Here is a 13258-nt window from a genome sequence, read left to right on the forward strand (position 1 = left end):
CAAGATGGAACCAATTAACAATCGAGGATAATGGCAGAGCCCTCCATACAATGCACCAACCTCCAATCATGATACAGGCTAATCGGTAGATATGCAAGAGATCGCTCTTTATCTTCCTATTTTTTGGCTAAGTGTCCAGTAAACTAGCTTTGTCCTTAGATTTGAGATTCATAAACATATGTGGTGGGATCATCAGATGGAAGTTAAGTTTAGATGTCACTCAATCTGAAGCCCAAATTGAGTTCCCTGTTGTTTGCAGTGCTTCATTTCAAGCACATACAAACACACACACGCACACACACACATACACACACACATATCTCAACATCTGTGAGTTTGTGATTGTTGTTTTATTATAGGTGATGGTAAAGATAAAGAATATGGGAATGTGAGCTTTTGTTTATTTCGGGGATAGAAACACTGACATTGTTTTCCTTGTTCCTTTAGGTCCTGTGGAGCATGTTCATCTCCGAGTTCCATTTGTTGCCATAAGAAATAAGGAGGTCAACATCAGTGCAGTTGTGTGGCCCAGCCAACTGGGGACTCTTACGTATTTCTGGTGGTTCGGCAATAGTACAAAGGTTTGGCCCTTATCGATTAGTATCTGCTTAGATTTGACCCTTTCTGATTGGTATCTGCTTAGATGATCCCATGTTCTAACTTCTATTTGATGCTGGGAGCACAGGGGTATATGGGCAATAACAGATACTCAATGAAGCTTGGAATCCATGTCAATGAATATGACATACCTTCCCACACCAAGTTCATTCCTATAATAGGGGAACTTCAAATATCCTAAGGGAGAAAAGATTAACAAACCTGGTTGTTCTTGCTCCTCTGATCAATTTTTCTAATATTCATTTTGCTCTGTTTTGTTTTAATCCTAGCTTTTCTACTCATTAGGTATATAATATCAAGAAAGTCATTTAATGGTAAATAATCAGCCTGCAATGCAAGGTGACCCCAGTTCAATCCCTGCATTGGGAAGATCCTCTGGAGAAGGGCATGGAAACACATTCTAGCATTCTTGCCTGGAGAAGCCCATGCAGAGAGGAACATGGAGGCTACAGTCCATGGGTTGCAAAGAGTTGAACATGACTGAGCAACTAACACACACACACACACACACCGAGAAAGTCACTTCAGTTCAGTTCAGTCGCTCCATTGTGTCTGACTTTGTGACCCCATAGACTGTAGCACACCAGGCCTCCCTGTCTATTGCCAACTCCTGGAGTTTACTCAAACTCATGTCCATTGAGTCAGTGATGCCATCCAACTATCTCATCCTCAGTCATCCCCTTCTGCTCCTGCCTTCAATCTTTCCCAGCATCAGGGTCTTTTCAAATGAGTCAGTTCTTCGCATCAGGTGTCCAAAGTATTGGAGTTTCAGCTTCAGCATCAGTACTTCCAATGAATATTCAGGACTAATTTCCTTTGGGATGAACTGGTTGGATCTCCTTGCAGTCCAAGGGACTCTTAAGAGTCTTCTCCAACACCACAGTTCAAAAGCATCAATTCTTTGGTGCTCAGCTTTCTTTATGGTCCAATTCTCTCATCCATACATGACTGCTGGAAAAATCATAGCTTTGACTAGATGGACCTTTGTTGGCAATGTAATATCCCTGCTTTTTAATATGCTGTCTAGGTTGGTCATAGCTTTTCTTCCAAGGAGCAAGTGTCTTTTAATTTCATGGCTGCAGTCACCATCTGCAGTGATTTTGGAGCCCCCCAAAATAGTCTGTCACTGTTTCCACTGTTTCCCCATGTATTTATCATGAAGTGATTATGATCTTAGTTTTCTGAATGTTGAGTTTTAAGCCAACTTTTTCACTCTCTTCTTTCACTTTTATCAAAAGGCTCTTTAGTTCTTTTTTTGCTTTCTGCCATCAGGGTGGTATCATCTGCATATCTGAGTTTATTGATATTACTCCTGAAAATCTTGATTCCAGCTTGTGCTTCATCCAGCCTGGCATTTCACGTGATGTACTCTGCATATAAGTTAAATAAGCTGGGTGACAACATACAACCTTGACATACTACTTTACCGATACCAGCCTGTAGTTCCATGTCCAGTTCTAACTGTTGCTTCTCGACCTGCGTACAGATTTCTCAGGAGGCAGGTCAGGTGGTCTGGTATTCCCATCTCTTTAAAAATTGTCCACAATTTGATCCATAGTCAAAGGCTTTGGCATAATGAATAAGATGCACAAAGGCAAAATGGTTGTCTGAGGACGCCTTGCAAATAGCTGTGAAAAGAAGAGAAGCAAAAGGCAAAGGAGGAAAGAAAAGATATACCCATTTGAATGCAGAGTTCCAAACAATAGCAAGGAGAGATAAGAAAGCCTTCCTCAGTGATCAGTGCAAAGAAATAGAGGAAAACAATAGAATGGGAAAGACTAAAAATCTCTTCAAGAAAATTAGAGATATCAAGGGAACATTTCATGCAAAGATGAGCACAATAAAGGACAGAAATGGTATGGACCTAACAGAAGCAGAAGATATTAATTAGAGGTAGCAAGAATACACAGAAGAACTGTACAAAAAATAAATACTCAGTTGCCATGTAATAATTCCTTTCAAAAAGGAATGGAACAATGCCAGTTTTGTTTGTTTGTTCAAGGTGAACAAACAGAACTTCAGCTCTTGCATGATAAGAGTAGGATATGATTCATTCCTGCTCTTATTTTAAAGTAAAAAATGTTTTTTATTGAAGTAGAATTGATTTACAGTATTGTGGGTCCTGCTTTTGTTTAGGGAAGCAGCATTATATGGTGCTAAGTAAAATGAAGCACCATATAATGGTGCTTAGTAAGAAAACTAAGATCATCAAAAAAGCAAGAGAGTTCCAGGAAAACATCTACTTCTGCTTTATCGACTACTCTAAAGCCTAAGCTGTGTGGATCACAACAAACTTGGAAAATTTTCCAAGAGATGGAAATACCAGACCACCTTACCTGCCTCCTGAGAAATTTGTATGCAAGTCAGGAAGCAACAGTTAGAACTGGACATGAAACAACAGACTGGTTCCAAATAGGGAAAGGAGTGCCCTGCTTATTTAACTTACATGAGGAGTATATCATGCAAAATGCTGAGCTGGATAAAGCATAAGCTGGAATCAAGATTGCTGATAGAAATATCAATAAGTTCAGATACACAGATGACACCATCGTTATGGCAGAAAGAAAAGAACTAAAGAGCCTCCTGATGAAAGTGAAAGAGGACAATGAAAAAGTTGGCTTTAAACTCAACATTCAGGAAACTTAAGATCATGGCATCTGGTCCTATCACTTCATGGCAAACAGAAGCGGAAACGATGGAAACAGTGAGGGACTTCACTTTTGGGGGCTCCAAAATCACTGCAGATGGTGATTGCAGCCATGAAATTAAAAGATGCTTGCTCCTTGGAAGAAAAGTTATGATCAACATAGACAGCATATTAAAAAGCAGAGACATTACTTTGCCAACAAAGGTCAATCAATAAAAGCTATGGTTTTTCCAGTAGTCATGTATGGATGTGAGAGTTGGACTGTGAAGAAAGCCTAGTGCCAAAGAATTGATGCTTTTGAACTGTGGTGTTGGAGAAGACTCTTGAGAGTCCCTTGGACTGCAAGGAGATCCAACCAGTCCATCCTAAAGGAAATCAGTCCTGAATATTAATTGGAAGTACTGATGCTAAAGCTGAAACTCCAATATTTGGCCACCTGATGTGAGGAACTGACTCATTGGCAAAGACTCGGATGCTGGGAAAGATTGAAGGCAGGAGGAGAAGGAGACGACAGAGGATAAGATGGTTGGATGGCATCACTGACTCAATGGACAAGAGTTTGAGTAAACTCCGGGAGTTGGTGATGGACAGGAAGTCCTGGCGCGCTATGGTCCATGGGGTCGCAAAGCTTAGGACATGACTGAGTGACTGAACTGATTATATGGTGGAGAGAATATGTACTGCGTGTTCAGAAAGAAAAGGGTTAAGTTTCTAGCAGTGCTGCATGTTGTTTGTGTGAGCTTGAGCAAGTGGTTCAAGCTAACATTTAATGCACTCAGCTGAAAACTGAGAGACTAATGCCTAGGTCATCTTGATTTTTGTGAAAACTAAATAAAATAATCTATGTTTCCGTGGCGTAGATTAGGTACTCACTAAATGATGCTTTTTTTTTTTTTTTGGTATAAAATATGGCAGTTAGGATGGGTTGATAAAAGACAATTAGATTTATGGGACACCAAGGACCATTTTCTGTTTGTATCATTTGTGCCGTGTACTTTTAATTTCTTAGTATAAGCTATGATGCTTTTGCATTTCTAGTGTTATTGTTCACTGGGACAATAGGTAAGGAGGTTAGTTAATAAGATGCCCATTTGGTACATTAGAGTCTTGAAGCTCCCTATGTGAGATAAGCATTCTAAGGGCAAACATCTGGTTCACTCTTGAGCTAGAACCCAGGTGTCCTCACTTCCGTGTATACCAGTACCATTCCCAGCCCCAGGATGCTTTCTCTGCATCACTCAGTTTGTCTCTGGGAGCTCACAAAGTGAAGTGAAGTGAAAGTTACTCAGTCATGTCCAACTCTTTGAAACCCCATGGACTATAGAGTCCATGGAATTCTCCAGGCCAGAATACTGGAGTGGGTAGCCATTCCCTTCTCCAGGGGATCTTCCCCACCCAGGGATCGAACCCAGGTCTCCCAAATTGCAGGCAGAGTCTTTACCAGCTGAGACACAAGGGAAGCTCAAGAGCTCATAGACCCTAAAATTCTGCTTCAAACACTAGCAAACATAAACATGGTAAAAGAAAAAGAAAAAGTTTTCTGGGAGGAGAACATCTGAAAGAGAAGGATTTTAAGTTCATTTCACCTCAGAGGATGTGATGTTTGGGCTGTCCAGCCAGGGAGTTCTTTTCTCATAGAGTTTGTTCACCTGTGGACTTTCCAGGGAGATGACTGTGTACAGAGGGCAGTTCTTGGCCATCATAAACACAATGATTTACTCAACTGCCCACAAGGAACTGAGGACAGTGCTTCTCTGTGGCACCAGGTTTTTCCTTTGTATGTTGATTCTGTGACCTGAAATACCAGACAGTGTCTAATAAATATTTGATCAACGGAGAAGTGGACAGTGTGATTGGAGGGTCATTTCTATTTCTCAGATAATCATCTGTGTTAGTTTGAAGCTCAATGTACTTTTCTCTAACTCAAGGATAAGAACATCTAATCCATGAACATCCCTGAGTTATTATTTGAAATTATCTGCCTAATTTATATTGTGCCATATTATGAGGGGGAAATTTTAAAATTGCAGAATGCCATTATAGTTTTTTTTTTTTTTAATGACAATGACCTGAAGTATTCCTTTGGTTAAGAATTCCACCTATAATGAGCATAAAGTGTTGTAAAAATACTTAGATATCAAAGATTCTACTGGTTGGTTTTTGTTTCCAAAGAACCAAGAGAATGAGAGTACATTAGAGGCATTCAGAGCGGTATTGAAATGAGACAAGCCTGGCTTGGGGTCCTGATACAGGTCCTTCTTTGTTCTATGTCTTTGATCAAAGCAGGTAATTTCTCGGTGCCTCAGTTTTGTTCATTGTAATGTCAGAGTAAGGCTAGCAGAGACTATATTCTAGTATTGCTTTGAAGATTAATAAAGAAAGGTACTTAAGTACTTAGAACATATCTAAGCACTTGAATATATCAGTCACTGTTGTGGTTATCCTTTGTATCAGTGGGATATACCTCTTGGGGGGCAAATCTGACATGGTTCCACAGATTTCCCTCCCACCTCTAAGCATGGTTATTCTGCCTAGTTAAAAAAGGTGTATTTTCAGTGCTTTTTCCAGCATCAAGATGGAAACACATTAAGGTGGCCATAGTGCTGAAAAGTTGATCCAGTGAGAATTTTCCTGGCAAATGAGTTTCTTTGGGTGGTTGGTGAGTGCTCTGAGTGTCAAGCTAGTTGACTGCCCTTGATCAACAAACTGATCTGTGAAAGGAGTGGATATTAATTTTGGGCATTTATTTTTATCATTGTCTTTATATACATTTTTGTATTTAGTCATCAGAATATCACTGATGAAAGAGAAATTGGCTAGCGTGCATATATCTGTGTGTTGTGACCAGGTGAATTGGACAGTTTCACCCCAGTGGTTGAATTAAGTCAACCTCCCAGTAAGAATCTGTTGAGGGTCTTCCCTGGTAGTTCAGTGGCTAAGACTCCTCTCTCCCAATGCAGAGAACCTGGGTTTGATCCCTGGTTGGGAAACTAGATTCCTCATGTACAACTAAGAGTTCAAATGCCACAGCTAAGACCTGGTGCAGGCCAAATAAATAAATAAATAAAATTTTATTTAAAAAGAATCAGTTGACTTCCTCCTCCCCCCGCCCCCCCCCCCGCCAATATTTATTGTCAACCCTCTGTTTGGTGCCCTTAGGAATAGAAGAGCGCTTTGTCTCCACCTTCAAGGAAATTACATTTCTGATAAGAAGGCAGAATGGATACACACACAGTTATTGGTGATCAAGTATGATGATGTATACATAAATGGAAGAGATCAAGTGTTCCTAAAATCCAACTGTAGGCCCATATACCTTCAAACCTATTAGCAGATATGAAATTATGTCAGTAGTTCCATGAATCTTTCTCAAGAACTTGTATTTTGTGCTAGCTGTTATGAGGAACACAAAAACAGTATAAATTTCATTTGTTCCGCTTAGTGAGTGAAGTCGCTCAGTTGAGTCTGACTCTTTGCTACCCCAAGGACTGTAGCCTACCAGGCTCCTCTGTCCAGTGGGATTTTACAGGCAAGAATACTGGAGTGGGTTGCCATTTCCTTCTCCAGGAGATCTTCCTGATCTAGGGATCAAACCTGGGTCTCCCGCATTATAGGCAGACGCTTTACCATCTGGGCCACCAGGGAAGTCCTCTATTTGAGAATATGAGGTTAACATCCAAGAATAGATACTATAAGCTATGGTAATAGGAATATAACATTATTGGCCCAGCCAAGCAGCTTAGGGGGTGATGGATGCAAGGCTTCTTGGTCTTAGAGCAAGTCATGTATGGAGCTGGTCCTAAGCTGGCATTGAAGGAGCAGTAGAATTGGGGCAGAAAGGAGGGAAGGGATTTGTATGCAGTGGTAAGGCTTTGGCTATGTTTTTGTTCTGTGTAGATTTATTCTACCAAAGTAGGATTCATTTGGGATGAATTGCATAACAACAAAAATTGGAGTGGATAGGTGACCAATGGCTTTAAATGACACAAATGAATACATTTTATTCTGTCATAGAAATTCATATTTAGAAGAGGATATTGTAAGATAGTGGGCTTTCCAGGAGCCTTAGTGGTAAAGAACCTACCTGCCAGTGCAGGAGACTTAAGAAAAGTTGGTTCAGTCCCTGGGTTGGAAAGATCCCGTGGAGGAGGGCATGGCAACCCACTCCAGAATTCTTCCCTGGAGAATCCCATGGACAGAGGAGCCTGGCCAGCTGCGGTCCATAGAACTGCACAAAGTCAGACTTGACTGAAGCAACTGAACATACATGCACATGTTATTGTGGAATCTGCTAAAACTTTTAAGGGAGATAAGCGTAGTGACTGCATAGTCTGTCTAATTTGGGAATGGCAAGTTTTTATCAGGGTAGTCGCAAAGAGTCAGACAGGACTGAGCAACTTCACTTTCACTTTCCTACATTTAAACTGTGGACATTTTATGATATTCTATGTTGATTTACTGTGTTTGGGGAAATGGTTTAGGCTGCATCCAACATTTCCTTGAAGCTCCTGGATCCATTATTCAGGTGGATATCTTCTAACTAGGTAGTCACTTGAGAGCTTTGCTGATGTCTTGCTGGGTTTACTGGATAGTATGTGACCTGTTGCACGTAAGGGACTCTTTGTGGGCAGGGATGTAACCCACAGCCTATGCAGGCCAGGAGCTTTGCCGTGGGCTGTCCATGCAGCTTGGACAAAACACAGAGAAGTCAATTGGCCGCATGTTGGATTTGTGGGGCTCGAAAAGGCCAATTTGCTGGGATTACCAGAGGTCTGGCTTAATAAATGTGTCTGCTTGCCTAATAGATTTAGTAAATGAACCTTAAAATACTTGATTTAATTTAGTGTTGTGCACTAGACATGGGTGGCCAGTGAAGAACTCAAGAATTCTGTGGAGTGTTCCAGCTTTGCAAGGGAGGTGAAATCAGCCATGATGCCATAATAGCTGATGAAAAACAAAAGCAATTTGAAAAACAAAATTAGCTTCTGCCATCTCTCTAGCGTGGAAGCCTGTGGTCTGCTACCCTGGAGGCCAAGTGTGCTCATTTAACACAATTGGCTGTGGCTCAGAGCCCTGACTGGCTGGTGGGATGGCATGCTCCCTCCCACCTCAGCTGGCATTTCCTTTCTTGGTTCCTGGATCTGCTAGGAAAGCAGCCAGAGGAGAGAAAGTCAGATCTGCTGGAACGGGAGGAATCCCTCTCCTTTTAGGTTGCCCAGCCCAGTCACCTAAGTCTAAGACAAGAATAGTGTGCAGAGAAAGAAGAGTGGGGACCACATAGACCCCTGAGTGCTGAGGATGATGTGGGAGTAGTGCAGATTCCTTGGAAAAAAAAAAAAAAAAGTGAAAGTAGCTCAGTCGTGTCTGACCCTTTGTGACCCCATAGACTATACAGTCCATGGAATTCTCCCGGCCAGAATACTGGAGTGGGTAGTCAGATTCCTTGAAGGGGCTACCATTAGGGGATAAAGGATCCTGATGGTGAGAAGTGGGAAGAGATTAGAGATAGCTGAGGGCAGTAACCAAAACAGAAGGGTAATGTGATATAGTTATGGTCAGAGAGAGCAATTTAAAGAAGTAAGAAAAACTAAAAACACATCAGTTATTCCTTTGCTGTTTTGTTTCTTTCCCAACATTTTATTATTAAAAACTTCAAACACAAAGTAAAAAATGAAATAATTTTACAGTGAATATGCATATGCCTACCACCTATAGTCTATCATCGGAGAAGGGCGTGGCAACCCACTCCAGTCTTCTTGCCTGGAGAATCCCATGGACAAAGTACACATAGTCTATCATTAACATCTACTCTGCTTGTTTTATGTCTATTTATCTGTCCATCCTCCTATCCAGCCATCAACTGATCTTAATTTTTTAAAATTCATTTCAGAATAAACTTCAGACACCTGTGTGCTTTATCCTAAATGCTTCAGGCTACGAATCATTGGCTAGAGTTCTTTACTTGTTTACACTTTTTCCTCCATGGAGATATGAAATGTATCAATCATGAAGTGGACAGATCTGAAGTCTGTACTTCCTGAGTTCTGAGAAATACACATACCTATAACCCAAACTCCTATCAAGATATATATTATTAGCATTGCTTCCAAAAGTTCTCCATGCCCCTTCTCAGTAAATTCCCACCTAAACCTCAGAACCAACCACTGTTTTTTCCCATCATGAATTAGATCTATCTTTTCTATTAATAGAACTTCATATCATACCATATGAATTCTTTTATATAAGGTTTCTTTAATTTCTTATGGTTTTAAGACTCATCCATACTCTTATGTATATCAATATTTGCTTTTTTATTTTGTTGAATGCATGAGCTTTGGCTTGCTTATTCATTTTCCTATTGATAAATTCTTCTAGGTTTGTTTCAGTTTTTGACTACTATGACTGTAACTGCTATGAGCATTTTCTTCTGTTTGTGGATACATGTTTTCTTTGATCTTGACTAAATTTCCCAGACTGCAATTGCTAAGCTATAAATATAAAATAGCATAATTATCTTGGAAAAATTATTACGATTTCTCATAAAAGTGAACTTTTTCCTACATAGTTGCACCATTGTACATCCCATCAAAAATGTATGAGAGTTCAAGTTGCTCCACATCCTCGACAACATTTGTTATTATTTTTAAAGAACTTTTTGTCATTCTGTTGGGTATACAGATGTATTTCATTTTCCTTCCAAAGAATATGACTAAGGTAACAAAACAGTTGAAGGCATTCTGACAGACAAGCCCTAACGGGTTGACTAGTAGGAACTAGAAAATTAGCCGAAAGCCATTCATTAATTCTGTGTGTTCTTACTGCTGAGTAAGTCCTTACAACTTTAAGCTAAGGCCCACAGTGGGGACAGACTTTTCCCAAGGCCATTCATTAAAATAGTAACAGAGCCAGAGTTTCAAGTCTCTGTTCTTGTTACACCAACGATGGCAACTCAGTGGCATATGGTTTTCCTTTATTCCATGTCCATGGCCAATATTGCCGTGTTAAGCTTGACTTGACTTCTCAACACAGGACACTAAACAGCCACCGTTGGTCTGTTGGAGTTGATGTCCATCACAGAACCTACTTGTACCTCATTTGTGGTTTAATTAATGAGTTCACATCCTTGTGCATAGCATCACAGAACCATAAGTATGAGGAAGCATGCTTGGACTCTGGGCTTACCCTTAGTTAATAAAAAAGAGTATAACTCTTTCCATACTCCCTTCTTTCATTTAGCAAACAGAGAAGAAAGGGTGTCTGCAAGCTTAGGGCAATGTCTAATCCTGTCTGACTCCAGCCATCAGTTTGGCCATAAAATAGAGCAATAGAATTTTAAAGCCAATAAATCAGATTATTGTTTCAGAGGCCCAGGTGAAGATTCTGAGCTAGAAAGGGATTTCAGTTTTGCAGAAGGGACGTTGTGGTCTGAATGCTGCATCTGTGAGCCTCTGCAGCATCTAGGTGCACAGATGTGCTGTATGAACACTGGCTGATATCCACATTCTTAAAAGGCAAGTCTACGCATCCTCGCAGCTGGTGACATCACTGCTCTATCCTATTGTCATCCTAACCCACAGAGATGAGATGGGGTCTGCTCATCTGCGCTTGTGACATCTATTCAAGAGCTGCCTTAGAAAAGCCTCCTACTAGAGTGCCTTACCTTGCAAACACCAGATAGCTTGAGAGGACATGGGCCTCAAGATAACCACTGAATAATGACACTTTAATCTCAGAATCTGCATTCTCTTCTCTTCAATAAGCCCTTGCTTCTACTGAGATCCTAATTTCTAAGGGAAAGCATATGCTTATTATCTTTCTCTCTTTATCTTTGGCAAGTCCCTATCTGTTATGATCAGGGAAAGAAAACAGGAAAAGAAAAAAGATTAAAAAGTGAGCACAGATATGCATGTTTATCTGTTTCCCAACTTATTTAAATTGGTAGAAATGCCTTGCAATGGAACACACAAATATGATAAAACAAAATGTCAATAAATGATTGTATATACAACTTATCTATGGATTATGCTAGATGTAAGACAACATGCCAAAAACAGGTAGGTGATTCAGAAATAAATAAAATATGGTCACTTCTCTGAAAAATCTTGCAGCCCAATGGAATACATGATGAAAATATAAATCACACAAAATATTAGAGGAAAAGAGAAAGTGATCACCTATTCCCAGAGTCACTAGGAATAGATTACAAAAGGTGCTTCTACTTTGCCCCAGGAGAAGTAACAGAATGATAGACAAAATTCATGGTACCCAGTCTTATCTTCATCTCTTAGAATTAGCATTTTACAGTGCACTTCAAGTATATTAATATGCTTCCTGGATACTCGCTATATAATTTAGAAAGCTGTGCAATTTTTTTTTCCTTCTTCAAGTTAGGATCCCTTGGGGATATGCAAATGCTACACAGATTGGTGACAGTCTGAGATTTACAGGAAAGGAGGGAATCTGATATTCCCATAAAGGACTAAGTAAGTGTTTTGGCTTCTCTCTTTTAGCCCCTCATCACCTTGGACAGCAGCATTTCCTTCACATTCCTAGCAGAGGGAACTAATACCATCACTGTCCAGGTGGCCGCTGGGAATGCCCTCATCCAAGACACAAAAGATATTGCTGTTCACGGTAAGCCCTGTGATGCCCCTTTCTGCCCAGTGATCCCTTCCAGCCACCCGAGTGGCATTCACTGACTGCTTTGGAAGTTGCGTAGGCCATGGGGAAATTATGTAGGTCCACAAAAGGTATCTAAAGGTACTTCTTTACTTGTCCTTGAATAGATACTGAGATTGTTAGAGAAATAGGTACAGATAAGCATTGTTTGTCTTCTGTGATATGTCTGCATCACAACCTGATGTCTCATTAGACAGGGATAAACCATAAGTTGAAGAGATGCTGAGCTTAAAAGACTATCATTGAAGCATTTTGATCTCTTGAACCACCAATGTATCTTTAACACACGTGTAGCATCCATTCTTTGTGAGGTGCGAATCAGTGATTTCAAAAGCTGGAGGAGTTACAGTACCTGCTCTTGAGGAACTCATAGCTTAGGTACTGAGATGAACTATACATAACTGATGTGTTTTGTTTGTTGCTAGAGACTAACATCTTTCACTGCAAAGGATAAGAATAAGGCTAAGAATATAAGGATAAAACAAGGCAGGAGAGTGGTAAACAGAATCACCATTCTGTTCTCTATCCTGGAGGACCATTCTTAAGTTAATTTTCAATCAGACTGTGCCTCTACCACCATTCAATGAACCTCCCTTAGACCCTAGAAACAGCCACTATAGGAAAAAAAAAAAAAGCTTAGAAGAAAACCCTAGAAAACAGGGTTTTCTGGAAAATTATACTAAGGTATATGATCCTTTGACTCCGTTTATTATCTTCCGCTTCACCCCAGATGAGTGCCTTTTCCTACAACTCTGCAAACTTGAGGTTCAGGCTCTCTTATTGGGCACCTGGAAGACTTTAAACATTTTTGTTGGAGTGCAGCTGGGAGTTTGGGGTTTGTAGATATAAACTATTACATTTTGAAGGGATAGACAATAAGGTCCTACTGTATAGCATAGGGAACTATATCCAGTCTCCTAGGATAAACCATAATGGAAAATATAAAAAAGAATGTATATATGTATAAAACTGGGTCACTTTGCTGTATAGCATAAATGAACACAGCATTGTAAATCAACCATACTTCAACTGAAAAATTAAAATACAGAAGTACACAGATCGTGTTTCAGCTTCATGAATTACCACAAAGTGGACAGACCTGTGTATCTACCAATCAGATCAAGACACCAAATGTTACCCACACCTAGATACAGCATTTTGACCTATTTTCTAACCCCTGAAGCATTTTCTAGCAGTATCGATGGAACAAAGGGAAACACAAGAAAAAGCTCCATTCTAACCTAGCTCAATTTATTAATGCTTAATTGTTGCCTCTGCATGATACTACCTGTAGCAGCAAAAGTCTCCTTTTCC

General features: G+C 40.1%; 1 protein-coding gene across 2 annotated transcripts in view; it reads left to right on the forward strand.

The window, feature by feature from the left end:
• The window catches only part of SORCS3 (sortilin related VPS10 domain containing receptor 3), a 654973-nt gene that overhangs the window by 619001 nt on the left and 22714 nt on the right, over window positions 1-13258 (forward strand). For both annotated transcript variants that reach the window (XM_004020175.5, XM_060404717.1), the window contains exons 20-21: window positions 448-581; window positions 11776-11899. In XM_004020175.5, coding sequence (XP_004020224.2) covers window positions 448-581; window positions 11776-11899 — 258 coding nt within the window. The remainder of the gene's footprint in view (window positions 1-447; window positions 582-11775; window positions 11900-13258) is intronic.

This window comes from Ovis aries, chromosome 22 (assembly GCF_016772045.2).
Source record: "Ovis aries strain OAR_USU_Benz2616 breed Rambouillet chromosome 22, ARS-UI_Ramb_v3.0, whole genome shotgun sequence".
In the NCBI taxonomy this organism is placed as follows: domain Eukaryota; kingdom Metazoa; phylum Chordata; class Mammalia; order Artiodactyla; family Bovidae; genus Ovis; species Ovis aries.